General features: G+C 39.8%; 2 protein-coding genes across 7 annotated transcripts; one reads left to right on the top strand and one right to left on the bottom strand.

The window, feature by feature from the left end:
• Nucleotides 1–189: 189 nt before the first annotated feature.
• GAR1 (GAR1 ribonucleoprotein) lies at nucleotides 190–26,500 on the top strand. 6 transcript variants are annotated; one of them, XM_067297612.1, is made up of 8 exons: nucleotides 190–433; nucleotides 17,721–17,798; nucleotides 22,216–22,396; nucleotides 22,475–22,629; nucleotides 24,035–24,094; nucleotides 24,487–24,628; nucleotides 25,493–25,600; nucleotides 25,962–26,500. In XM_067297612.1, exons 3-8 carry the CDS (start codon nucleotides 22,234–22,236, stop codon nucleotides 25,973–25,975), a joined length of 642 nt encoding a protein of 213 aa, XP_067153713.1. In that variant the 5' UTR covers nucleotides 190–433; nucleotides 17,721–17,798; nucleotides 22,216–22,233; the 3' UTR covers nucleotides 25,976–26,500. The 6 variants fall into 6 exon arrangements, with proteins under 6 accessions (XP_067153713.1, XP_067153712.1, XP_067153711.1 ...); XM_067297611.1 differs by having other exon boundaries at nucleotides 22,221–22,396; XM_067297610.1 differs by lacking the exons at nucleotides 190–433; nucleotides 17,721–17,798 and adding an exon at nucleotides 21,440–21,557.
• Nucleotides 3,783–18,765, bottom strand: CFI (complement factor I). Its single transcript, XM_013951890.2, has 12 exons — nucleotides 18,706–18,765; nucleotides 16,787–17,096; nucleotides 15,280–15,424; nucleotides 13,741–13,919; nucleotides 13,047–13,157; nucleotides 11,380–11,496; nucleotides 10,145–10,183; nucleotides 9,523–9,626; nucleotides 8,705–8,820; nucleotides 7,677–7,951; nucleotides 5,441–5,542; nucleotides 3,783–4,158 (listed from the first exon to the last, which is right to left on the bottom strand). Exons 1-12 carry the CDS (start codon nucleotides 18,763–18,765, stop codon nucleotides 3,941–3,943), a joined length of 1,776 nt encoding a protein of 591 aa, XP_013807344.1. The 3' UTR covers nucleotides 3,783–3,940.
• Nucleotides 26,501–27,778: the final 1,278 nt, after the last annotated feature.

Below are 27,778 nucleotides of genomic sequence, written 5' to 3' on the forward strand. Positions count from 1 at the left end.
GAGCGGCGCCGCCGGGCGCTCGCTAGGCCCCCGCCGCCCGCCCGCGCCCGCTCCCGCGCCCGCTCCCGCAACGCCGCGCCGCCCCGGCCCGGCCCGCTGCCGCCATCCCGCCCCGCGCCCGCCCGCCGGGGCCGCCCTTCCGCCGCGCGCCGCCACGCCCCTCCCCCCAACGGACCCAACGGTCGCAACGGCCCCTGGCAGAGCGGGGCGCTCCCCGCCGCAGAGCCGGGGGCGGCTGAGGGTGAAGGCCGGGGGCTTCCCGGGCCGCGGCCCCGCTTGTGAGAAACGCGGGCATGGCCATGCAGGCGCGCAGCGCGCCCTGGCTTTCCATCGGGAGAAATCCTCCCCTGTCCCCGGCCGTGCTGAGGGGCTGGGTCCTTCTGGAGTCGTTTCCCGGTTCCTCCTCCAGAGGAAAGGAAAACCATGTTTTAACGTAAGTCTGCAGCGGAGGTAGAAACCCCTGGTGAGGGAGTGAGCACGCCAGTGCGCCCTGCCCGGTTTGCCTTGCTGCCCGGCCTGTGTCTGTGGTGGGTAGCCCTTCCCCAAGGAGTCATTTGTCAGAAACACCTTTCTCTCTGTTACTACTGACAGTCACATATTTAGAGAGATGAATACAGAGTGGGTTAGAGAGATGAATATCATAGTGATTTCTTCAAGGGGAAAAAAGTGAAAACACATTGTAAACCTTTCCTCTCTGTAGCAAAAGCGATCAGTAGGATAGCAAGATGGGATATTGCAAAATGTGCCTTAGCACCTAGCCAGTTCCAACACGGGTTGTTTCCATGGGAGAAAGGCCTCAGTCTCTAGCGGGTCATGGTGCCCGTTGCCCCGGAGGAGAGTTGTTCAAAACTGGATTTGCAACAGGAGTGCTGTTGGCTGCCAGTAGCACAGGACATGGTGGCACTGGCTGAGCAGGGCCCGGTGAGGATACCAATACTATTAGATCATACAAAATCTCAGGATGCATATTTTGGAAAACCTTTATTTGGTCAGTGTTAGAAACGGTAATCCTGGTATTGCTAAATGTGAAAGACACAGCAATAGCTTTGGGGGAAAAAATGCTGATTTGGGGTGAAAAAAACTGATAAAAAGCTGTTTTTTCTCGCCGACCATTCCAATGTTGTGCCGTTGGCTTGAATGAGAGGATGAGCAGGCAAGCACCAGCCCTGCCAGGGCTTCCCAAGTCTGGTTGCTCTGAAGAAACACTGCCGCCCCATGAGCAGTGTGCTGAAAGACTCATTTTCCTTTCCTTCCATACAGTCAGGGAGATAACTTTCTTAATTGTGCTAGAAAAACGTAACTTTTAGGAAAACATACTCATTTAGAAAATACATATGCAACAAAGAATGTATTTTGAATGTTCTAAAATTTTAAAATAATTTTATGATGTTTTTAAATGTGAAAGCGATCCTGCGACCTTTGTACGTATGAGTGATTCATTTTCAGGAAACACCAGCAGATGCGCAAGTTGGTGTTGTAAAAGAGGGCAAAATGGAAGTCTGTCTATTAAACATTAGAAGTCCAGTCTTGATCTGCTGAAGAAAAATCAGGCCAAAATGAACTCATCATTTGCAAAACATTCCAGATTTTTTTATATGCATTAATTTTATATTTAAATTCCAAATGTTTCTTAGATGAGCTGAAGTGGAACCACATAGGAATTGTTTTAATTTTTGTGACGAAAGCATTGTTTTAAGATGTATGAAATCCCTCAGAACGTAGTAATATTGGGGTTTTAGGACAAACTGTAAAGAAGAACAGGAAATGGAAAGAAAACTGAATGACTTGCAGACCAAGAGGCAGGGCAGAAAGATACTTGACAAATATTCTGTTGGTTTTTCTTTTCAGCCTCAACGTTTAATATTATTTATAGTTACTGAAGAAATAGATGGAAAAAGTTTTTGACAGAAGTTAATTAAATCAAACGAAAGAGGGAGCTCTTCGTACACCTGTCCTGGAAAACTAGCTTTCCCCTACTACTATTCTACAAAGACCCTGATTCAGGAAAGTAGTTCTTACACCGGAATATGCTTAAATACTTTCCTAAATAGGGACCCTTGTCAGGGGGGATAAGAGCAGCAGTTCATTCCCTTACTTTCATTACCGATGATTGAAAGGGTTCATATGTGACAAATTCATTCTGTTGTGAGTTTTTCAGCAGACAGTGGAAGAGGTGAAAAATAAATCAAAGAAAATGTAAAAGTGCTGTCTAAAGCAGACTATAGTGAATTATTTAACAAAAAGAATCATATCGTGTGAACATGTGTCATTATTTAACAGGATAATTAATTGAGAGGAAAAAAACTAAATTAGGTATTAAAAACATTTGTAAATTAGTATCGAGTGGAGTATGTTATAAAATTATCTAGTAGTTTCATAGAACTGAATGAGATGGTTCTGGAGTCATTTGCCAGTTTTCTGCTGAAGGTGCCAATCCAAAAATTCTGGCACTTCTAAAAGCACAGGTGTGTATGCTAGCTTGTCTTCTAGCAGATGCAGGGCCTAGCCTACCCATTGCATAATTCCTTGTATGCATTATTCTTGCCAAATGTGAGTCTATTCTGTATAGACTGCCACTTTCTTACACCAGGCACTAGCATTTCTGTCTAAAAACATGCAGATTATGCAGTGGTCCTTTGGGCCCTGCTCCAGTACAGGCTTCCTGATAATGATGTGGGCAGAACTTCATCATAAGGGTTGGTGGAAAGCAGAAGGACTTTGTGCTTCATGGTTCCTTTTTGTTGGTGGTCCCTTGTGTTTGTCCAGTTCTGTATCAGTTTGGGCAGTGGCAAAACTCCCACTGACTTTACTGTGCAGGATCAGGCCCTTGTAAAGATAGTGTTCTTTCTTCGCATTACTGTTTCATGGTTTTGTATATTGGTGTAAGAAGCTCTTGCTAATTTAAGAATCTGTTGTTTTATGACTGAGAGTGTTCTTTTTTAGCCTAAAATCTGTAACTTGGTTTTGTAGAATTCAGTTAGGTATGTACGTATCATCTATATACTTTATTTTTGTATATTTATATTTATTTCATATGTATTTTATTGATACATGTATATGCAGTAAAACCCTACTTGAGTTTGTGAACTTACCAGAACTGTATATACACAGAGAACTTAAGATAGTAAAGACACTTATTTAAGACACTTTTTAAAATTATTTTTTAAGATGAAAGGTTTTAAGATTCCTTTGTTGTTTGACCAGCTACAATTAAATTAATAGAATTTAGAGCTAAAAATTGCCACAAGCTAGATGATCAGATAAGGTATATTAACTAGATAAAAACTGACTTATTTTGTAGCGGAGGGAACTACGACCAAACAGAGTAATTTTTTGGGTAATTGTTGTATTAGTTACCCAAATCTTATGATCATACTCAATCTGTTAATGAATAGACAGTCTTAAGTCTAATTTCTCAGTAAGCCTAAAGAATTATCGGGCAAGCAAAGCAGCATCCTGAAAGTGTCTCATGACCTACACCTTGAGTTGACAGAATTTCTTTAAAGTATTCTGCTTGCTGACCTTTTTGTGAAGTTCATATGTCACCAGTGTGTTGGTCATTTTCCAACCACTGCTTTCAGTATGTTGCCCATTTTAAAAACATATACAGTCCCAATTTAAATGCAATGTGAAATGTTTTTTTTTAAAAAAAAAAACACAAAACCCAAGGTAATAACAACAAAAAGACAGATATTTTAATTTCCCTGCAGTAAGCATGCTTTTATTAGAGAATTTTGCTGTGGACTCCTGTGACTATAGAATTCTTTCCCCACAGGCTCCTTCCAGATCATGCTATTCATAAAGCTCTAAGCATTTTCAAAATATATTCTTTAAAGATTTGTACTAATAGTTGCTAGGTTACATGACTGCTGATTGTAACAAAGGGCTTGCCTTCAGTTTTGCATAGGTCATAACAAGAAAATAATTTCTTTTCAGAGCTTCAGATATTGTACCGTGAAATGAGATTCCTTGTCACGTGACGGCTAATCCAATCATAATAGCTGGCCACTTTTGTATACACACCGGGGTGACCAGGCTCCCCGCAGTTTTCACCCCAACTCACAATACCCCAGACGTACGCCACATTTTCTGCGTCAAAACAGACCAAGGGTCCTCCTGAATCACCTTTGCAACTGTCTATGGAACCATCATAAGTACCTGAAGCAAAAGAAGAAATAAAAAGCAAAATTAAGTTCGTATATAACCTAGCACAGAAAATAGAGCTTGGGTGGTTTTTAGGTCCATGTCATTTCCTGACACAGTTGCCTAAGGGTCACGCGTAATGGCACTTTATGGCCACCAGTAACAGATTCCTAACACCTTCAGTCTATTCCTCCTCCTTTCTTTTTAAGTGCAGGGACTCTTTTTATGTTTGTAGATGGCCAGATTCTCCTCATATGCTTTGGTGTAATCATGGGTGATGTGAATCTTGCTTTACTCTGTGTAATAGAGAAGAATTCAGCCCTATTGTATTTTATATCATTAGAAGTAGCTCCTAAAAAGTGAACAAAAGCTAGAAGGAAAAGGTACAAAGACTTGTAATGTGGTTTCCTATGGAAATGAAGCATATGTGATCATACTGTGTGTATGCCTACGTGTCGGCTTTGGTGTCCTCTCTACCAAACATTTCATTGACCAATTTCATGTAAGCTTGACAGAGAGGCAGAGGCCTCAAAATTACATTTCTCTACAAGCTGGATGAAAATAGATGGGTAGATACAGGAAAGAGTATAGGAGTGCTGGGGTGAGGGGGAGAGCAAACTGCTCTACCTGTACAGTCTCCGTCAGAGTGTGTACCTTCTGGAGCACCAGGTATCAGCTCTAAGGCACAGATGTGTAGGATTCACTGTTCTTTGCAGCTTTCAATGATCAGTTTGGCAAACGTAATGCTCATGAAAAAATGAATTAAGCGTGAAATTCTCAGCCAATAAAAAAACTTGTTTCTTGGCCAGACTAATCTTACTGGTAGTTTGAAAAGTTTGAAATATTTTTCCCGGGGTTTCGGTATAGTGGTAGCAAATGTCTGAGCAGGTGAATAATCACATTCTAGTCAACAGAACTACTAATGTGCCCTAAGATAAGCATTTGCTTAAATATTTTGCTGAATCAGAATCAATTATAGTAAAGGTAGGAGGTTCAGTGGGCTGAAACATGCTTGCGCATTTTAAAAACATAATTCAAATTGCATGCTGAAATTTGCCCAGATAATCACAGAAGCTTGGCATACTGTCATCACAACTCTGCTTATAAATATGTATTTAATGGTGGATGCATTTAGGCTTCAAAGGTAAAGAGCATTTTGCTAAAGGCAATAGTGTGACATCTGGTTTATTGTATTTCCTAAGTCTTAAAAATTTCCTGCCAATATTTCAGATCTTATAAATAATGGTTTTGATGGAGACTTTTTAAAAAAATATATAGTAAGAAAATTGATGCTTGCCTGCACATGCCATTTCTTTGAAAAAGCGTCCTGGATACAATTCAGAACAATTTTGAAATAAATTAACATTGCCCCACTTTAGGATATATTGTTTGGTATAACCTAGAAAAAAAAAGAATAATTTTTCTAAATTAAAAATCAGTGCATAGTAGACATTTTTAATATAATTAATATCATAAAGTGAAAGTTTTATATTTGCTTTTTACTGAATATAATCAGTATTATAAATCAGATAAACTGCCATAACACTCTCCCCATGTGTATTGTAGTACGTCAGCCATTTGGTTCGAAACAAAAGCGGAGTGGTTTAATTGCAGCATTAAATACAGTGGTTTCTTTTTGTGATATTTTTACCCTTTCCCCTTGCTTGACTATCTTTTTTTTTTTTTTTTTTTGCCATTTTCCATATCAACATTTTCAAACACCAGGAAACTGGTATATTGTTTTCTGTGAAATGGAGAGCCTTAATCAATACTGTTAGAAATGTCTTGGTTTTTGCTTCTCCTCAGCTCTCATCTGCAATTCTTCCCTCCCTTTAAACTGTGCAGTTTAAATCACAGGACACTTATGAACAAAATGTGAAATGATTTTCCTGGAGGAAATTTTAGAGGTTTTCCACACAACCTTTGAATTCTGTATATGATATTAAGCAGCTGCTGCAGCCTCTGAGGACAGTGATAATCACCCCTTGCTGAAAAGAGAACTTGTTACATATGTCCTGAGCTCTTCAGGTTCCAGCAGATTATAGGGGTGAGGGGGTGGTGGTCTAAGTGGCCAAGATTCAGTTTTACTTGCAAATTTCCTTAACCTTTTCTTCCATGGCTGCAGTCAGTGGTATTTTGAAGTATTAACTACAACAGTTCAGACCAGAGGTGCATCTAGTCCAGTACCCTATCTTCAGCAGTGCCCAAAAGCAGCTCTGTTGGAAGAATATGAGCACAGGAGTAGCATTTATCACACTTCTCCCTAGTACTCTCCTGGTCTCCAACCATTTCCAACTCAGGGAGCTTCCTGACCCAGATGTGGTTTCTATGTATGAAGTAGTCCTGAATGATTTCTCTTCAAACTTGTTCAGTCGCCTCCAGAGCCCATACAGAGCAAGGAGTTCCAACTGTGAAGAAACACTTCCTTACAGTTGCTTGGGAAGAAAGACTGAAAAAACAAATTTTCTCCTGACTTTATAAACCCTCTTTTGTATCCCCCCACTGAGCCATCTCTTCTAGTTTTACCTCACTTAGTTTTTCCTAATATGGATGCCCTTCCTTGCCTCTGATCATCCTTGTTACCTTCCTCTGAGCTTTTTCCAATTTTACTATGTCCTTTTGAGATGAGGGGACTGGATATTGAAGATACAGGTGAACTATGCATTCACAAGGTTAAGGAGATTCTCTGTCCCTTTCCTAATAATTTCTAATTTTGTATTTGCTTTATGACTGCTACTGAGTATGGACAGAAGAAGCCTCACAGCCAGCATGCAGTAGCTCCAATGCCAGACTGTAATCACTCTGTAATACAAAACAAACGCTTCCCAAATCTCTGAAAGTGTGACTTCATCTGGCTTATCTGTCCCTGTGCAACCTTCTCTGGGTTAAACTCAAACATGGCTGAGATGAGATGTGCCAAGTTTCAAAACTGTTGGCAGCAGCTCAGGTCCTCCAGGGCAGGGGACAGAGAACTGGCTGCGACTGTGGGCCACAGTGAGCTACTAACTGCCAGTTGTTAAATACCTTTAGCAGGTCTCCATATAAATCTTAGATCAGTAATTACAGCCACTTCTTTCATATACCCAAAAGGTACTGAACTGTTGTTGTCTCATCTAAGAAGAGGTATGTGTGCGAGTATCTCAACAAATAACTATATGTTTGCTAAGGGTAGGTCTCCTTCATGCTGCCATCTCATTCCAGCTGACACAAACGTCTGTGCTGCCATGGGACAAACCAGCTCAGGAAACAGATCCAGCTGAAAAATCAACATTTCTTTCTGTCAGGGTACCTTTTAACCAGAGGTGTTTCCAGACCAATTTACTACATGGCTGATAGCAAAGGAAGCTCTTCAGGAAAGAGAACGAACAGGATGATAGCTGAACGCCAAAGCATGGCCTGTGTTTTCTGCTATCAACCTTTTTTGAGAGCTTTGCGCACACCACTCTTGAGTCTTTTCAGAATTAAACCTGACCACAATTTAAAAAACAGAAATATAAATAATACATTCTAGGACGAAGCACTAAATCAAGTACCTTTTTCTAGTCCCCACCCGGAAACCTTGCATTTATCACCAGGCTTGAACATATGCTCTGACCAGGGAACACAGGCAGGTGCAGTATATTTTAGGGAGCATTCTCCTTTTCCAAAACCTTTCAGCTCCAACAAAGCAATGTCATTTTCATAAGTTGCAGCATTGTAGTTCTCGTGGATTATCAGTTGTTTTAACCTGTGAGTATCTGTCTCTCTGTTAAACCGTATTGTATCCAGCAGCCCAATCCAGACACGGTACAGATGAACTCGATTTGCTCTGGAAAAAAAGAGCAAAATAAATTATTTTTGGTGCTTAACACAAGCACACTTGTAGGTTTCCACTAGCAGTAAACCCTTGCATTTTATTGAAGTTTCTATAGAATAAAAATTCATATTACATACATATAGTTTCTTTCTGGACTTGATGTTCAGAAATTTCTCAAGTGTAGCAAATGCAAGGCAGATGACACTTACTGCTGAGTACTGCAACTAATACAGAAAAAATACTAAAGGCCAGCATCTATATTTAGTGCCGTCACAAAGAGAAAGCAGGGGTTTATGTCTCCTTAACTTCACGTGAAAGAACAGTGAGCAGGTGTGGAAGGGATGTTGGGACCAGCAATTCTTTCCTGCCCGTTTATTCCGGGGACTATGTTCCCATCAGGGACAGTCTGTGGAACAGATCCCACACCTCCCCAAGGCAGAGGTGATCTGGGAGAGAGGCAGCCCTTATAGCTCCCTTTTATGCAAGGTGGTTACACTGAGCCTTTCCTGCTTGCTTCGTATCTGACTGATGAATGCTATGTCTCTTCAAAATCAGCATTACTTTTTCATCTGTCTGCTCACTGCCAAAATAATCTACCTTCTCTGAATCTTTCCCATCATTAACTTAGGTGAGCTGGTGTTCTTAATTGTTTTATTTACTAGGCAAATAGGAGTCAACAAACAAGTAGATGAGAAGAGCAGTAATATCCAAATTAATTTTGCTGCCTTACAACAAGGGAATCATTTCCCAGTTTGTTCTTTTTACCTGACACAGTGTGCAGCAGTCAGAACCCAACAGCCACCAATATAAACCCCTCCACAGTACACTGTTGCACCTTCACTGCCAGTTTCTCTAATTGCCACTTGCCAAGGAAATTCACCCTATTTAAACAACAAAAGTCCAAATAACATTAAATTTTAGTAATTGTACTATTATTTGTAGTGCATAAAGGGAAACAGTCTTTTGTATCATCTCATCTCCTTGACTATATCTGACTGTAAATCCAAAAGCTGCTGCCCAGAAATTGCCCATGAATTGTGCTTCACCTGATACAGAGGGTGCATATTCCAAAATGCAGTAATTTTGCTCACTGTTGTAACTTTGTGCGATCTCTCTCTCTCTCCCCAACTTTCTATGAGAAAAGCCTTGTAGCCAGCGAAACAGGATCTGGAATCAGGAATGTAGGATCTGACCCAGTATGATCAAGTATAGCATTTATGACTGTATCCTGATTCAAAGGCTTAGGTTTAAATTCTGTTTTGTCAAAATTGTAATTTCTAGCTATAGTATTAAGTATTTTGCTGAATTATTGCTCTAGTATTTTGCTGAATCATTTTCAGTGTATCCTTGAACTATAATGCTCCATTTTGCAACTCCATAATATTTTACTTACGAATTCTGCTGCTTTTTACATTCATTCAGTGCAATGCCACTACTGCTGCAAGACATGAAATTAGTGTTATAGCTGCTTTTGTTATTTCCAGGCATTTTAACAGGACAGCAATGCCCATTTAAACTGATACTGAATGAACTCTTATCTAGTAAGGCTTTTTTTTTTGTTTTGTTTGTTTGTTTTTGTTTACCTTTTTTGCAACTTCTCCACCTATGATTCTTTTCCGTCGAGTTAATGTGTGATTCATAAGACCGCAGTTTATTTGGGGAAGAAATGTCTTTATCATTTTTCTTTCTTTAACAAAAAGGAAATATGTGTCACAGAATTCAGGCACTACATCAGAAACGTTGGGAACATAATTCCTACATCTCTGTTTTGGACAGTTTTTTTTTTTTATTTTGAAAACATGAGTGCTGTATGTCAGTAGCTGCAGTAGTAGGAAAGCAAAGACCAAAAATTTCTGCAACTGTTTTTGCTTTGAAAATTGTCTGTGTCTTACCATCACATTATTTCCCCTCATTTTCCATTTCCAGCATTCACGCAAATAATTTTAAAGCGATTTCCTTAGACTTGCTTAGAGTTTATCTCCATCAGTTGCCAAAACATGCAGATTTGGATCTTCAGCCTGGATAAACTACTATGGCATTGTTGAAATTAGTGGAAAGCAAGACAAATAGTAAGCCCCAGATTGTATACTACTGAATCACAAAGTCCAAATATCTGAGTGTTCTGGATCTGCCAAACTGGCTGGTAGCTGGAAAGTCATATATTAGAGGATATGCAGTGATTTATGGAGGGTTAGTCACACTTACCTTCATCCATACTGTGATTTTCAACATCTTTTTCTCTATCTGTAGTAGAATAATGAAATACTAAAAACGTTTGCAAATACTTAAGTTTGTTCTATTACTTGAATATATGTTTATGTGCCAAAATCGTGGTTGGCTTTTAAAACAGTAAACAGTAACAGTTTTTAAAACAGTAAATGCACACCATTTCACACAAATAGAAAAATTCTGTCAGCCTAGGGCCTGCTGTTTCCATTCTTAATAGGCACTCCTTGGCTGCCTCTCCCTACAGGTGACCTATATCCAGCACATGTTGATTCATAATTACTTGACTTGTCCTCTTCTTTCCATGCTTAGAGAACCTTTCTGCAAAGGAACCCTAAGAAATGGCCTTTTTTGTCTTTTGATCTCTCAAGTGATAGCACATTCTCCTCCACCAGGAAACATCAGAACTTCCTCCTTCTGCCCCATCAACCTTTGGGAGTTTTCTAAAGCCCAAAGGAGCATTAGGTAACCGGATTTTTTTTTTTCCAATTTAGATGATGCTGTTATATGCTATGTTCTCCTTTAAGAGGATAAGGGAGGGCATGAGAGGTAAATTAAATGCTTCCTTGGATCTGGTATGTCAGCCTTTATTCAAACAAAATGCCCATTGAATTCAGTTCCTAAATGGTGGCAGAGGATTTGGCCCATTCTCAGGTTACTGACGATAATGTTTACCTTAGAGTTCAGTTTACCTTTACCAATCACCATTTACCAATAGTGTTTACTTTTTGGCTTTAGACTTTGTATCTCATCAGAGCAAGGAAAAACACTGTAAGCTCAAAACAAAACAAATCTTTTCAATAGTGAGTGGAACACCGCAGAAGAATTATTATATTAACAAACTGGTTCAGTTCCTTATCTTTGAGGAAAATATTCCTGCCTGCCCTGCCTACAGTTTTTTCACAAATATGGGATACCAGTTTGATAGATGGCTGTATAAGCAAAAGACATAATCTGCCTTAAGCCTCCTGAAACTTTAGCAGTTTCCCCCTTCCTTTAGTTTTCTTGATATTCTTTTCTAGAAGGAAGAGGAGGAAAAGTACTTAACTTTTATTTGTCTCCTACTATGCATAACAACCTTGGGAAGATGAACTCTTGCATGCATTTTGTTTTGTTAATCTGTTAAATAATTTAATAATATGCATGGTGTAGTCCCTAGTTGTAATTGAGCAGAATGGAAAGAAAGAAACAAAAAAAAGTTCTCAAAAGGAAACCTGCACAGAGAAGTTGAGTTTCATCCTCTTCTGTGAGGCAGTCAGCTTCTTTGTTACAGACATTCTTATTTGGAATACAGATATTTGACCTACAATGGAAACTGTTGCCTCTGCATGCTGTAATAAAAGAGAATTACATTTGTCAAGCACAGGATCATATGATTCAACAACCTCACATATTTAGAGAGCTTGTTTAACATAAACACAATGTAATATCCATGTTATGAGGAACTTGGTTGTTCATACATAGATCATGAAAGCAGGCTCTGTAAATATAAAATGAAACGAATACTTGGCTCTCTTCATTTTACAATCTCAAAACAAAGGTTTAAGACTTAAAAAATTAGGACCTTTTTACCAAGCGAGTATCACTCCTTACCAGTTTCATCCATAGCTTGTGCCCACACTTAACCTCAGCCAAAGGACCTCCAGTTTTGCCAGCATTACTGATCATCCCAAAATGAGGACTTTATGATGCTTGGGCCAAATTTCCCCCAAAATCGGAATCCAGGTTAGGCTTTTGATTGAATGACCTAGATGCCTAAATATAGGATTAGGAATCTACAGTCCTGTTTTGAAAATACTGGATTTAATGACTGTTTTCTTCTAACATTCTTGATTATATAAAACATTATTATAAGCCTGGGAACCCCTTTCCCTTTAATTCTTGTGATCAGTTTGCATGTTGTGAAAACAAAGCAATGCTTGGATTTATGGCAGAGTTTTTGGAGTTACTTTCTAATCTTATGTCAATCTACTATTTAAGGATGTATCTCTTTAATAGAACATCAGACAGTTGTCTAAAAGTATCCAGATATCCCAATATGATCTAAAGACCACTGAACTCAGTGGAAAGACTTCTGTTGACTCCAGCAAGCATTGCTTTCAGCCTATACGGTTAAAGACAGTGCCAGTTTGGTCAAGTAAAATCTAAATAAATCTGCTAAATATGTGAAGCCACATGTATTTATTGTTCTTCTGAAATGCCTGTGACTGTTACCATCAGTTTCCATGATTCTTCTGTCCAATCAAATTTACTGACAACTGTAAAACTACAAAATTATTTGTAAAGATTATTTAGGGGTAGTGATGGGATTTGTAATCCATATTATAGTTTGGGACCTGAAACCCAAATTCTAAGAGTATTCTCCCTCATTCAGGTTACGTGAGCTACTTTTATTCCTTGTTTCCAATGAAAAATTTTACAGTTGGAATTGCTGATGCTGAAAGAATGACTGTTCATGAACAAACTGTGCACCAGGAACTGTCATATATATTATTCTATGAATGATCTTGTATTTAAGAAAGGTCTTACTTTGATTTAAAGATGACTTATTGGATGGTTCATTAATTATTGATTTTTCTCAACTAAAAATGCATCCTCATTTCCTCTAACACAGCTAATTTTTTATATCAGTGTTTGATGGCCTCCTAAATATCTTGTTTGTATTTCCTCATTCTCAGAGGAAATCTAGATCCTCAGAGATCACCTGCCTGCTTCAGAAAATTATGTCTCCTTTTTTTCACTTATCTATACCGAAACTATAGTTTGGTAGCCTTAATGTAACGACTTTTTGCAAAAGAGTCTTTTTGCATCACTGTTAGGATTCTTTGGGTATGGTTTTCCAAATGATTTTCAAACAGCTGAGAAAGTAAGTAAATATTACCTTTACAGCATAGTTCATCACTTAGGTCTCCACAGTCATTGATTCCATCACAGGTGTTATTCAAAGAAATGCACTTGTTATTGACGCACTGGAACTCACCTGCTGAACAATCTGTGCAGCAGGGTGAAAACAAAGTTAGTGTGGAAATGTCTGTAGGTTCACAACTACCCAAGGAAATATTTTTTCTTATTCATTTTATTCTTTTGGCCTTAGGCATTTTAGGGCTTGGTAAAGTAAGTAGTAATCTTTTTATTGTTTTAATTGTCTCTTCATTAGTCTTTCAATGTGACCACTTATTTTCTTCATCCAACTTCCAGTAGCCTGGAAAAAGGTAACTTCATTTCTTATACACAAGGACTATCTCCTTGCCAGCTAACCTGGGAGAGACGTGACTTGCAGGATACAATATACCTTGCTACCCTTGGAAGGGAAAGGGGAACAAACAGAACCACGAGTGGGAAATATCCGTCAAAATATTTTTGGACCAACAAGGAATTACTTTCCAATTTTGAATAAACTCAAGACTGGAAATTATCTTAAAGATTGAGAAAAGATTATTAAAAATATTGAAAGGTTTCAATGCAAGTTTGCTGTGGCTGGGAGTTCAGCAGGCTAGATCATATATTACATATATTTAAAATAAACTTAAAATGAAGAACTCCACATAGATCTTTACAAAGAAATAACTACTGACCTCTGACATTTTCATGGCACTGAAGACTAACAAATCCCTCATTACTGTCTCTTGATTTCTCCATTATATAACATTCAGCAAGACTTGTCTCTAGGCCTCTGCAAGTTATTTGAAGACACTGTGATGAATTTAAGGCAGATTTTGTGATGTTGGAATTGGACTGGTAATATTTAGCACCTCTGTGAAGACACAAATAATAATAACAATTTACATAATTTCAGAATGGATTGTCCACTGCTTTTATTGTTTAGACGTTATGTGATTTTCTCCAGTGTAGGGATGAAGAATTTTGGTCATGGCTAGGAAAAAAATACAGACGTCATATAGAATGGTATAGGGGTGAGTAGGAGATTCTTCTGCTTTGGAAGAAAAAGTAAAACAAAGTGGAAATTTTTGCAAATTGCTGCATAGGACTGGCGCTGGATTTATATGTAGCTCTGTCAGAGTCATCGTGTATCATGATAGAAGAGTCTGCTTATATAGAAAAACTTGACAGCTTGTCAGCCCTGTCTCTGTATGGACACAGATGAGCCATAGTTTGGAAACCATCTTGCGTGAAGTTGAATACCCTTGATGTCATCAGAATCAATGCATACTGAGGACGCTCAGGCAGCTGCAAGATTGGGATTTAATAAATATTATCTCCCTTGTAGCTGTGTTTTCACCTGAATGATATCCTGTTAAAGCATGTGTGTGTGTTCCCTATCCTAAATAAACACGGATTGAGTAAATAAGTAACTACAGAGGCCTTACAATGGGACTCAAGGACTGAATGTTCTGTCTCAGGACAAACCCTTGTCTGGGCTATCTAAGGAGATACAGATCAGGACTGAGAAGTATTTCTCATCCAAAGGGGACAATTTAGGGCAGTGCAAGACAGCGTTAGTCTTCAGGTAGGGTTGGGGAGTCGTTCCTCCATGCCTAAGCTAAATTAGTGGTATATTTGTAAAATTATTATTTACAGGATATAAAATGAACTTGTTATGATGAGCTGAGTGCATAACTCAGATCATCAGTGTGGTCACAAGATAAGGAACAAGCTCTGTGCAGCTTCAGCTTCAGCTGTTCTTGGTGGGCAAATTAAGCAATGGCAGCAGGGGCAAGGCATGCAGAAAACCTGGTTCTGGTTCTGGTCTGGCTGGTGCAAGTGGCAAAGCAAAGCTGTGCCCTGTAGTCAGCCAGAGTAAGGAACTTCTGAGTACAATGTGTTGCTCAGAGTTACTCAGTGATGGTGCACCTACGCTTATTCCCTTACACTAAGCTGACAGAAAACTCGTGCGTCAGTCTTCAGTTTTATTTTAAATTAAAAATAATTATGGTTTGACTAGAAGTTATTTGTAATGGAATAGAAAAAACTGTGTTTTGTCTTTCACTTTCATGTGTCAATTTAAGAAGCTTTGTCAGAATATTATAGCTGATACATTGTTCATGAGTGTTCTGTCCTATTAATTGTTGGCTGGCAATAACTGACCTTTACATAAGCATCAGTACTTTTTCAGACCCATTGCAGTTATCTAGAGGTAAATTCCCCAAACTTACAACTCAAAGCCAAGGTGCCTGCAGGCCACATTTGCTTCATTCATAGTCCACTCACTATCACATACAAAAAAGTCCTCTTTGTGATTCACATGTTTTACTCGAAGCAAACTTGAATCTCCATGGCCCAAAGAGATTTCAAATGTTTCTAAAAAAAAAAAAAAAAACAGAAAAGCACCAAATAAAATCTTATTATATAGGAGCATTTTAGTGGAAAGACAGCACAGAAATAAAGCAGACATAATTTTATCTCCTGTAGACAGCAAAAATTCATATGGAAGGAACAACAGACTGGGAAACAGAAGTTTTAGGTTTTATTCCTGATTCTTCTGGTGATTGACTTTGTGACTTTGAGCCTGTCACTTTCTCAAAATATGCCAGTTTCAGGACGATTGAGGATAATGGTTCCTACCTCATAAGAGTATGCGGAGGTCTGCTGAGAAAAGGTTGCATCTTAGTACCATGAGTTTCATTATAGGACTCTCGATAACCAGTCAGCAACATGTCAGGTGAGATGGCCTGATCCTGCATCTATTAACTTTGTAGCAAAACTTCAGCTTTTTAAGTGGATTCAGCCCCCCCCCCCTTAACTTAGTGCAGTCATGTAGGGAGTGCCTAAGGACCACACTGAGGCTCTCAGGTGCTTCTCAGCAGTACAGGCAAGTTGAATTTTGCCACACTGAGGCTGATGGGCTGAGCTGCTGCTTCTATGGGGAAGGGTTGAAGGGGGGCATGGTACTGGAACAGCGGAGGCAGGAGAGTCCTGAGCCCTGCAAATGGTGGAGGTGGGGCTGAGGCTGGAAGATGGCTTGGGACAGCAGCTGCTCCTGCTAAGATGCCACTGTTCTCTTTAGCAGGAGCCATTTCTCCACGTGCTCAGACACCTTCCTCGGGGAGGGAGGGGCAAGCAAAGGCTGAGCTGAGAAAGCTCTGAGGAGCAGCTTGATGCAGCCTGAGAAGCAGGAGAAAACAAGCACCTGCCAGGGCAGCATACAAACCTGCCTGGTTTGCAGGGCAATAGCTCTGTTTTGATGAAATTTGCTCTTGAGGTGAACATGGCTTACCTTCTCCCCATGAACTCCCAGACACACCTCTGCAGCCTTTGACTCCGTTGCTTGAACACCTGCTCCTGTGAGGTATCTGTCCCTCTCAGAATGAAACCCTCTCTGCTAACCTTCTCAGCAGGCCCCCTCCCTCTGTGCCTCCCACCATATTTAACATCCTGATGGAAACCTTGTCACTCTTTTTCCTCATTCCCTTTCCTCCATTTCCACCAGATAGTTTGAGCAGGATACAAGCAGCAGAAGTGTGAGTAGGTAGCTGGGCCTGTCAATCACTTTAGTTTTATGAAAATCAATAAATAGTGCCCATTTTCAGTGACTTCTCATTTTCTGGTTTATGTTTTTACTACTGCAAGGAAATTAAGAGGCTTTCTGAGCTTTAAGTAGTAAAGCATCTACTTTGCCACAAATGAATGACTGATGTATTTTGTAAAAGGAGATATTAATACCTCCAGACACGCAGTTTCCCTTGTTCAGAAACCTTGCTGCAGGATGTTGACATTCATAGCTCTTTAGCTGACAGTAAGTTTGGAACTGCTTTCCATTGGTAGAACAAACTGAAGTGCCATTCTTTGGGCACTGGTAGGGAAGTTTACAAAGGCATTTTCCCTCCACACATCGTTCCCATGGGTTACAAAAAACTTTCTTACAGGACTTGTGTGTGTATTGGTTACTTAAACATTCTTCTATCAAGTAATTTTCTTGCTCAGCTGGCTGGACAGCCTCAACCTGTTCTTCTTCAGCATTAGACGCTGCATTCTGCAAGGCACAAAGTTTATAAAAAAATCAAGACCAGGAATTACAACAGCTACCAGAAGTTCTGCAAATCCCTCTCTTCAACGATGTGTTTTCTCACAAGCCTTTTCCTATGTTATGTGCATAGAAGTATTAAATTTCATTTATGGTGTCTATTCCCTTGTCTTTGGCCACCTCATCTTTCTCAGTTTTTCTGGGAGTCTTTTTCTTTCTGGATCATTCACCTGGTATGATTTTTCACTCTTACTGGTCTGCTGCAAACATTGCACTCTTGTTCAAACATCAGCTGGAGTGCACAGCAGATTATAAACATTTTAAGCCAGTTGTTTAACATACCACAGCAATGGGATTGTAAGCAAAGTTCATAATGGTAGTTAAACACTAGGAAAATAAAAAAGGTAGCAACTTAATGTTTTTTCTGTGATGTTTTTATTGGCCTAATTGGCTTTGAGTTCAAATATCACCTGTAAATATTAATGAACTACCTAGAAGCAAATAAAGGAATGTAAAATTTATCATTTGTTCCACTGTAAAGCCTGCTAAAGCAACAAGTATTTCTAAGTATCTTCAAGAAATTTGAAAATGAAATGTCCTTCCTGATCATCTTTTTTCCTGTATCTTGCACAGCAGTGGATTTGCAATGTGATTGCTGATCATTACTGGACTGCAAGGGCTGATTCTGACCCTCCAACCAACCATCTCTAGGTGAGTGGCTCTATGTCTATGTTCATGCAGCTCTCCAGAGGCTCCATTGCCAGCCGAGTGTTCATGCTTAGTAAGAGCTATAGGTAGGAAGAAAGTTGAAACATGAAAAATATATGGATGGACTTTGCATAAAAAATAAGGGAAAAGTTAGTCCTCAGATGTGATTTTTCAACTTTGACTGTGTCCACTGAATCAATAAAGCTGAAGTTTAAAGTTCTCGGGAAGAAATCCTGGCCCTAGTAAAGTTAGTGGGTATATTGTTGGGGCAGTTTTTAATCCAAAGCAATTTTTAACAGTTGTATAATCTTATTAAATTCTTTCTGCTGTTCTCAGGTTAGTAAAATCCAATGCATTATCTCTAAATTTACATGCCAAACTGTCAGCCAGATCCAGCTTGTCTTAAGTCCCATATTCTGCTAGATGTTTCTCCTGAGTTTCACTGAATGGGAACCAAAGTTGCTGATTTTTATGTAAGGGGTTTGCTAAAAGACTCAGGTTATGATGAATGCTGAGCCCATATGTACTTTCTGGGACACTTTTGCCAGAAGAAATTCCAGAGCAAAACTTCAGGCATTATGAGATGTTGCCATGTTAGAAGTTAAGACCATAATCTCCTTTCTCAAAAAAGTGGGACAGGGCAAACTGCAGCATCTTTCTCTGGTCAACCGTGGTTGTAAATTGCACTTAGGATCATAATTAAAATCTTTTCTAGAAGCCTGCTAATGTAAATCCCAGACAGAATCGATATTATGAAAGAGAGCTTCAAATATTCAGACTGGGCTAAAACAAATGGTTTAATACTATGAAAGGAAACTTAAAAAAAAAGTTTTTACTTTTATAAAAGTAAACTTTTTGACTCTTTTTTTTCTTTACAAATTAATGATACCACAATAAAATAAATTCTTACCTCTGCTCCACAAAAATAAAAGAGAAACAAGAAAACCAAGAAAACTGGAACCACTCTCATGATGAAGTTTATCTCTCTTTGTAGAGAGATATCCTCCAGCTAGGATTTTTTTGAATGTCAGTTGTTTGATTTGTGTTTAATTTTTAACCATTAGTAAAATACTTTAAAGTGTATTTAGAAATAAAGTGCAGGAACCTCAACTATTAACTGATAAATCTGATCTTTCCAGAGGGATCCTGCCTCAATCCAACTGGTTTTATTGTAACTGCAAGAAGAGATAAGAAAAGTAAAGGCTTTAAAGTAAATGATTAAAAGGGAAAAACTTATTAAGAATACACTTTTCCTTTCCTTTGCCAGAGGAGACTGATGGAATCATCAGGCTGCTGCTCCTAGTTGTAGGCATTCATCTTTATCAGATGAATTATTGTTGAAGATTAATGTGTTTTTACACAACAGATATATATATCTCCCTATATATGGAGGGAGAGAAAGAGAGAAAGAAAGAAAGAAAAATACTAATAGGCATGTACTATCCATTATATAATCAGCTAAATGACTGGCTCATATTACAAGATTTTTATAGAAAATTGCTCAAGTATTTGACAAATGGTTGAAGTATTCTTTTGAAAGTCAGTTTCCAGGAAAACATTAATTCAAAACAGCAGAACCAAAACCCTCCACAAATTACAGTACAGGCTACAAGGTGGTAACAGAATTTTCTCCCAGGTAGGCAGTTTGCAGGGAGAGGGTCCTATCTCTTTCCTGTTAAGACAGCTAGTACCCCCTTTGCCCTCCCAGTTTTTTGGAGCTCAGTGTCACACAATAACATTAAGACAAAAAGGCCTGATCATTTGAGACATGTCAGTCAGGAGAAGACTGGAGTATGAGACTGCTGAAGCCATTGATCATACAATGCTTGGGATAATGTTCATTGCCATATGCAGCTGCTACAAGCAGATGAAACGAACAGAACGTAATCAAATGTGGTCACAAGAAGGTGAAAAAGGGCTCCAGGGCATCAAGCAAATAATTTACAGGCACAGAAGTGGAATTGGTAAACACTGCCCGCATCAGATGCAAATTGTACCCATGACAAAGAAAGCACTCCCCACAGGTGTAGTGCATAGTCTCCACGTGTCACTGCTTTCCACTGCCTCTGTGACCCCACTGTTCTCTAGCACTGCAGTCAGGTGTTGCTCTGAGTTGTCACCACTCCTTTTTTTGTTCAGTTGTGGTTTTCATTTTTGTAATTTTTTCTTGTTACTAAATACTTTCCTGTCAGATCATTGTCGAAAATGTATACTTTTTCCCTAAAAAGGTGGGTTTATTAGTTTCTGCACTGAGATCTTTGAGACCCGTCAGAGCAGATTTGTGAGATTCCTGTTTTCCTTAGGGAAGAATTATTGGTGTGCAGTCTGGGGTCACTCCATCACCTGAGACCCTTCTTAGCTACGTGTCTACCTTGTGACTTGGACTGCGGGTACCTGGCTGTTTGTTTTGGACACTAGGCCAAAACAGAGGCACTCTGGAGAGCTGATAAACGCTTCCCTGGCTTTCCAAAAAAGATTGCCTTTCAGATTTCTTCTTGAATGTCGCGATCAGTCGCTTGCCTGTGACCATGCTTCCCATGCACCAGGCTTGCATTGCGGCAGGCTGCTGTTTGAGTGTGTACGGGGATTTTTTTTCCCTGAAAGACTGGTGCTGTTATGCCCTGCATGCTGAATTCCCCATGGCCTAGGAAATGAGTGAGCTCAAGGAGTGGTAGTACCTGTGCCTGTGAGGTAAGCTGAAATAAGTACAATAACAGGATGAAGCATGGGTCCACCTTTTTTAAGCTAGCCTAGGCCAGTACTATCATTGCTATATCTGTTCGATGGACTTTAGGAAATCAGTGGTTTTCAGTACAGTTTTTACAGTACTGGAGACATGAAAATTTAAGCAATATTCACTTAATCTCTTGACTCCTCTAGCATATAAAATTACTCTATTGCCATCAATCCCAGCCAAGGTCCGGGATTATTTCAAGACAATAGCAATTGTATCTGGGTTGAGATTCAACTGATAGTGTGGTTAGGTGTTTAACCTAGTGGCTCCTAGGCATGTAAATGACCTCTTTTAGCACTGTAAAACATGATACAGAGCTTTTATTGTGCTGCCTGAGGGTGACTGCACAGCAAAGTACAAAAGTGGGAGGCATACACAGTCCCTCAGCTCTGTGGAAAGGAATTATGCTCCTACACGTATCTAACAAAATGCACATTTCACACAAATCTGTTTTAATAGATGTAATAAACTGGCTTTCACTCTGATTGTACTTTATTCTTTCAACTTGTTTTGATACTCCTTTTGTATTATTGGTGGTTCTTGGGTTTACCCTCTGCTGAGATCACCGAAACACAGGGTAAAAATGCAATTGTTTCTGCAACTGAAATACGCGGTGGTTTCAGAGCGAAGTCCTTTGGGCCGCTGCCTACGAGCAGGCAGGGCGAACCAATGCCCCGCCGCCAGCCCAACGCCGCCCCGCTGCGGCGCCCGCGCACCTTTCCCGGCGGCCTCGCGGCTGCTAACGCTCGTCAGCGGTTGCCAGGGCGCTCCCTAACAGTCGTAAGAGTACTCGCTTCCCCCCCCCCCCGTGGGGCTTTTGCGGCAGTATCGGTTGGCGTTTGGTGCCTGTTTTTCCTTTACGGCGGGCGGCCCCGTTTCCGGCGGAGGGGGAGGCTTCGCGGCCGGCGGTGGTGGCTGCTGGGCATGCGCGCGGCTGCGGCGCGCTTTGCTGACGACGAGGGGCCGGCGGCGACGGCGGCGCGCGCGCGCGTGGGGGTGCGCCACGTGCGGGGGGACTGGCTCGATACGTGAGTGGGGGGCGCGTGCGGGGGGCGCAGCCGTTACTGACCGTTGGGGCTGTTGGCGTGTGGGCTGCGGGCCGAGCTGCGCCGCGCCCGCGCTTCCCGGCCCGTGACCCAGGTGCTCTGAGGGGCCGGTGGCAACCGCCGGCCCGCGGAGCGGCCCCTGAGCCGGCTCCGGAGGCAGGGGGCTGCGCGGGGGCCCGGGAGGCGCGGTTCCGCGAGGGAGAGCGCCCCTTCGGCGGGTGACGTCGTGAGGCTCCCCCTGCCCGGGCTGCTGGCGGTTCTGGTGCCCCTTCGGCCCTTTGGAAGGTGCCCAGGAAAGGAGCTATGGATGTGTGCTGTGTATCTTTTCATTTTGTGGCGCTCCTTTACTGGGTTGGGGCTGGGATATGCTGCTTGGTTCTCTTATGGGAATGGACAGTACCATGTTCAATTCTGAGGAATATGAATAAAAATCATGGTGTTATTGCTAGTCTCATTTTATAGGTAGGCATTACAGTAGATTACATTTTAGCTGGAAACTTAATTTTTGTATGACTGCATGTTTTTAGTAATGAAGTGCTTAACCATTAAATTTGCAACCAGTGCTGTCCAGAGACCTTTATTTATACAGCAAATCAAACATGAAATACTTTTTACTTTTTAACTGATTTTTTCCCCTTAGTTTAGGAGGTAATAGAGAATGTCTTTTCGTGGAGGAGGAAGAGGAGGTGGCTTCAATCGTGGAGGAGGTGGTGACAGAGGTGGTTTTAATCGTGGACGTGGTGGCTTTGGACGGGGAGGAGGTGGACGAGGAGGCTTCAACAGAGGTGGATACGACCAGGGCCCTCCAGAAAGGGTAGTCTGTAAGTTATGTGAAGAGATTATATTTATTTAATCCATAACGACTGTTCCAGATCTTTAGTATTTCTTCTTTATTTCAGTATTGGGAGAGTTCATGCATCCATGTGAAGATGACATTGTTTGTAAATGTAAAACAGAAGAAAACAGGGTGCCTTATTTCAACGCACCAGTGTACTTGGATAATAAGGAGCAGATTGGCAAAGTAGATGAAATCTTTGGACAACTAAGAGATTTTGTATCCTTCAAAAGCATGTGTGGTATATGATGTTTGTGTTTTAAAGGCTGATTATTAAATGGGATTGCTCTAGAATTTGCAAATAATTTAAGGCTTGGCTACAGTTAAATGTAAATATTCATAGATGTAACTGCAACTGTCAGTAGAAGTCTCATTCTGATGAAGTGCTTATCTTAAAACATTTGCAACATGACAAAGTATGGGTGCCTTGTGTCAGGCAGAGGTTTGCCGTCAGCTAAGTTTATAACTCCATGAGGTACTGGCAGATGTTTTCTGAGTCTGGTGGTTCAAGATGTTACTTTTTTTGGCTACCTGAATTTCTCTTCTGTAGGTTATTAACCTAATAACAGGGTTGGCCCAAGGGAGAGGGCTTTCTGTGCTTTAGGGGAACTTGCTTATGGTCCAGCTTATTTCTTAAATCAGTTGTGAAGATAGTTCGTGCTAGTGTGTCCTCTTGTGAAGGTAGATGGCTGAGTCAAAGTTGGTGGGTCCCTTCTGTCGTTATTGCTGGATTGACAGGATTCCTGACAAAAGAGGAAGAGCGAGACAACTGGCGAAGTAAACATATAAAGTGGCAGTAAGACTTAGTCCTTGTTGGTCGAGCATTGGCAACCAGCTCTGTGTATTCTCCTGTCCTATTTTAAATGTGAGGTAAAATGTGCAGGTCTAAATCACTGTCGTGATCTGAGTGTGTTAACTCACAAATTCATTTTTTGTATCAGAGTTATTTGAATTTCAGGAACTCCTCCCCCCCCCCCCATTGTAGCATATTTAGAGATAAGAAGGGACTTTAGTGGATTTTGCAGCTCCTTTTTGAAAGCCATATACCAGAGTCCTTGCGCACTGGAGAGCTGCAGGATGTACAAGGTTGTGTGTGGAGTCATGAAGACTCTCTGCCATTTGACTGTAGGATGAGACTGGGCAAGCTGCTGGGGCTCACAGTTTCTGCTGACTCATCTCTTTCCACAGCCAGGCAGTTGTATCACCTGACACCTGTGCTAGCAGAGCCCCTGCAACATAGAGTTCATCCAAATTGTTCTGGAGGTATATTGAGGTCACCCTGGGGCTTCAAGAGATAGTTGTTTACCCAGGCAATTTGTCTCTTCACAATTGTTTTTAAATACTCTTGCCAATTGGTATGTTCTTCTATTACGCCTTAATACAAGGGAAGGAGAAAATGATTTTACTGCGAAATACTGTATTTGTAGCTGTGGAAAAACCCTGGGAAAGATTAGAAATAGTTTCTCCTGATCTTTCAGTTATAATTTTTCATTTGTACTGGTGCTGTTTACCTTCATTTATAGACTACCAAAGTAGAAATTCTCTGAATGTTTCTTTTATATAATAATCAAAAACACTGTTTCTAATATTTTATTCGTGATATGTTCCTTAAAGAAGATAACAGTATTTTTCAGTGAAACTGTCTGAGAATATGAAAGCCTCTTCATTTAAAAAATTGCAAAAGGTGAGGCAGTCTTAATAGCAGAACTTTACTGTATGTCGTCAATTAGATAAAATGCAGCTTTACAAATAGTTTTTATTGACATTAAAAGCTAATTGTCCTTTGAAAACATTAGTATTCATTTACTCTTCCTTTTCACTCTTTCATCTGCCCTGTTTTTACTTCTTGTTGAGAAGAAAAAAAGTAACTAGTGAAACTTCTAAAATGCAAACATTATCTATTTTTTAATAACTTAATTTTTCATTTTTGCATTGTGTTTATGTTGCTGTTTGCAGTGGACAACTTGATATAAAGGGTTAAGACTGAATTGTGGATGTTTATAAAGAAATCAAAACATATTAATGTGCTCTTAAGTCCTGGTGCTCTCAGAGCCTGATGGAACTGTCTTCCTGCAGTTTTACATTGATCCAGCAAAGCTGCTACCCCTGCAGAGATTTTTGCCAAGGCCTCCTGGAGAAAAAGGTCCTCCTAGAGGAGGAGGTAGAGGAGGACGTGGTGGTGGACGTGGAGGAGGAAGAGGCAGCGGTAGAGGTGGAGGTAAGATCCTAAGAATAAAAGCTGCCGAATGTTTCTTTGGTAAAGACAGTAAAGTACTTGCATAAACAGTTGTATTGTGAAGAAAAATGTTACGCATCTTTCTGTTTGATATCTCAGTGGAAGAGACAATGACATCTTTCCAAATGCAGGAGCTATGCTTCTGTAGCTAGTTGAATAATAGATCCAAAGTATAGGAAAGAGAGTGCATTGGTTTATAACCAAAATACAGTTAATGAGGTTAAGAAAACTTGGTGACTATTAGGCAAACCTTTTGTGGTAAAAGGTAATAGATAGTGTATGCTCAAAACTGTTAGAGAAAGCTGCGTTTTTGTATTATGTTCTAAAAAACTAGTTTGGACAACCAATACTTGAAATGTATTGGTTGAAAGAAGGGATTGATGACCCACTAGATCTCTTCTGTCTTGGCTATTTGAACATCATCTGTGATGTGCTCCTTGGTTAAAAATAAAGTTAATTCTTTCTTAAGTCTCAGACTTGCCCTCTTCTCCCCACCCTGTCCTTTTGTATGCAGAGAGCAGAAATATTAAAAAAATTTAATGTTCTATTGATTTCTTATATAAAGAGCTGTAGTAATTTTTGGCTGTCATGAGTTACCTTGGAATTTTTATAAGTCCCTTTAGTATTTTGGAGGTTAAAATTGGATACCAAGAATACCTAAAATGCTGGAGATGGTCCCAGGAAGAGACCATCTAGGGGGGACTAGAGGACTAGGATGAAGCAGTGAACATTTTTTTGTATTAAACTATTTTTTTTCCTTTCTGAAGCTGTTAACAAAATAATTTGTTATGCAGAACAGAAAGAATTTATAGGTTCCTCAAAATGTAATTTCTTGCCTATGTTCAGGAGGATTCGGAGGAGGAAGAGGTGGAGGAAGAGGAGGATTCAGAGGAGGAAGAGGTGGAGGAAGAGGAGGATTCAGAGGAGGAAGAGGTGGAGGAGGAGGCTTCAGGGGTGAGTGTGCAGTTGTTCTGTTTCAGTAATAAAAATGGGTCATGCTTTCTAAAACTTTTACGTATTAAACAAATGTAGTATTTTCTTTCCATCTGTTTTTTAAGGGTTTATAGACTGTCTAGTTTTATGCAAAAAGCTTCTGTTCATCACAGTAGCTATCCTAAACACAAGTTTAGTATTCTGTATTTTTTGATGCTTCTGAAAGATCGCTCTAGCTGTTGCCTCAAAAAGCCTGTAAGAATAAATATGATGATAATGATTTTTATTTTATCAACTCTTACTGTTATGTGTATCATTCATTTGCTTTAAATGCAACTAAGACATGACTTGTTCAGTGTATTTTTCTTCCCTCTTAAATTAGGGAGAGGATATTAATAATGGAGCCACGAGTGTCTTCCTGCTGTCTTACCGTATGATCTGCAGAAGTGAAGAACAAGATAAATTTTTGAGTGGACCCTGAAAAATTGTTTATAAAGAACTTGAAACTGTAAAATGACAATTACTGTTACAGTTAATGACTATTTATCAACATACAAGGACGATATAGCCCCTGTTGAAGAACTGAAGACTGCTCAGAATATACTTGAACTTTTTTAACTAAGCCAAGATAATGCTATTCTTAAACTGCTTCTTTCTTAAAAACTATTTTAATTAATGCTTGACTTCATGTTGGAGTTGGGAGTAAACAATCCATTGGTTCTTTTTTTTTTTTTTTTTTTTTTAACTCTGCAGGTTCTCTAAATACACATCTGTGAATGTTACCTATGTGTGACTGATCCCTTGTTCTCATCCTCTCTTTATATTTAATCCACTGGGTTGCTGTACAGTGGACATGCCATTTAAACAATCTTTGTGAACCTTTATCTACAAACTAAACTTCAAAATTTTGTGTTGACAGAACTTTTTTTATATATATAATAATAATGTATACAAGGAAAGGAGGATAGCATAGGGTGCTTTGTGGATTCTTCTGTATAAATCTGAATGAAAACCAAAGGCTTTATGACATATTCTTCTTGGAAGCTGCTGTCTGTTGAATAGTTTCAAGTTTAATGCTCTTCTAAGTCACCTAAATAGTTGTGTCTAATTACACTGATACTGAAATTGCTCAGGGTTTTTCCCATCTTAGCCTGTTTCTCTGAGATTTTGATGCTCTTGGAAAAACACCACTGTGGTGTACTAAGCTTGCACAGGTTTAAGATCAAATAGCTTGCCATAGTTAGGGCTTCTCTGCACATGATGCTTTCAGTTAAGTACTCCCTAAAGACAAAAAAAAAAAGTCCGCATGAGTCTTCAGTGCAGGCTCTGTTGTCTTTAATCAGATGCATTATAAGGAGTGTTGAAAAGCTAGTAACTCTCTTTTTAAGGATGGAGAATGACAGGGTGCCTCTCTACTCATTAGCTCTGGAAAGAGAATAAGAATGGAAAAACAGAATCTTTCTCTCCAGATTGCATCTCAAGCAGGGAGTCCATTGGCAGAGTCTTATGCTACGCATTTTTGAAGAGATCCGCAGAATAATCTCAGCGAAAGCATTTTGAGCATCTTTTTCAGTATGGAAGAAAATGCATTTCAGAATTGAGCATGCTGTTGCATTTTTTTTAATCAGTGAACACAGGTGAAAATGAGTTATGTTAGCCTTCTACTTAACAAAAAGAAAAAAATTGAAAAAAGTTAATTTGCTGTCTGTGCCAGAATTGAACAGTTACTTGTCATTTTAACAAAAGCGATTGCTCATTGTGAATAATCCTTGGAACAAAACTTGAAACAAGCTAGAAAAACTGTTCAAGAATTCAAATAGGAAGCCTAAACAGATACTATGTAGGATAACAGATAAAACGTTCTTCTGTTACAAGGAAAACGTTGAAAATTTTGCTAGATCTGCTTTTATGAGAAGAAATAAGTCTACTGTTCAACCACAGCAAAGTCAGGAGTCAAGGGATACGGATTCTTTACCTGGTATTGTTACAGACTTAACTTTATTCAGGTCGATTAAATCCAGATTGTTAAAGACATTTAGACTCTTTGTTACTGTGCATTGCTAGGCCTAAACGATTTAGGACTATGACTTAATCTAGACAAAATCTTATGCAAGTCATTGTAACTGTTGTAAGCCACCTCTGGCATACTAAATGGCAGTCAAACAATACCAACCTGTGGTGAAGCCAGACCTGCCTTTA

Source organism: Apteryx mantelli, chromosome 5 (assembly GCF_036417845.1).
Source record: "Apteryx mantelli isolate bAptMan1 chromosome 5, bAptMan1.hap1, whole genome shotgun sequence".
NCBI classification, from domain to species: Eukaryota; Metazoa; Chordata; class Aves; order Apterygiformes; family Apterygidae; genus Apteryx; species Apteryx mantelli.

What these genes read in the sequence shown, in the direction of transcription:
- CFI (XM_013951890.2), bottom strand. Translation starts at nt 18,765, where the DNA reads ATGAGAGTGGTTCCAGTTTTCTTGGTTTTCTTGTTTCTCTTTTATTTT. An exon ending in TGATGAACTATGCTGTAAAG is followed by an intron (nt 11,497 to 13,046) that starts GTAATATTTACT and finishes CTTTTATTACAG; the next exon opens with CATGCAGAGGCAACAGTTTC. An exon ending in GTGGAGAAGTTGCAAAAAAG is followed by an intron (nt 8,821 to 9,522) that starts GTAAACAAAAAC and finishes TTGTTTAAATAG; the next exon opens with GGTGAATTTCCTTGGCAAGT.
- GAR1 (XM_067297612.1), top strand. Translation starts at nt 22,234, where the DNA reads ATGTCTTTTCGTGGAGGAGGAAGAGGAGGTGGCTTCAATCGTGGAGGA. An exon ending in TTGGACAACTAAGAGATTTT is followed by an intron (nt 22,630 to 24,034) that starts GTATCCTTCAAA and finishes AGAAGATAACAG; the next exon opens with TATTTTTCAGTGAAACTGTC. An exon ending in AGGCAGCGGTAGAGGTGGAG is followed by an intron (nt 24,629 to 25,492) that starts GTAAGATCCTAA and finishes GCCTATGTTCAG; the next exon opens with GAGGATTCGGAGGAGGAAGA.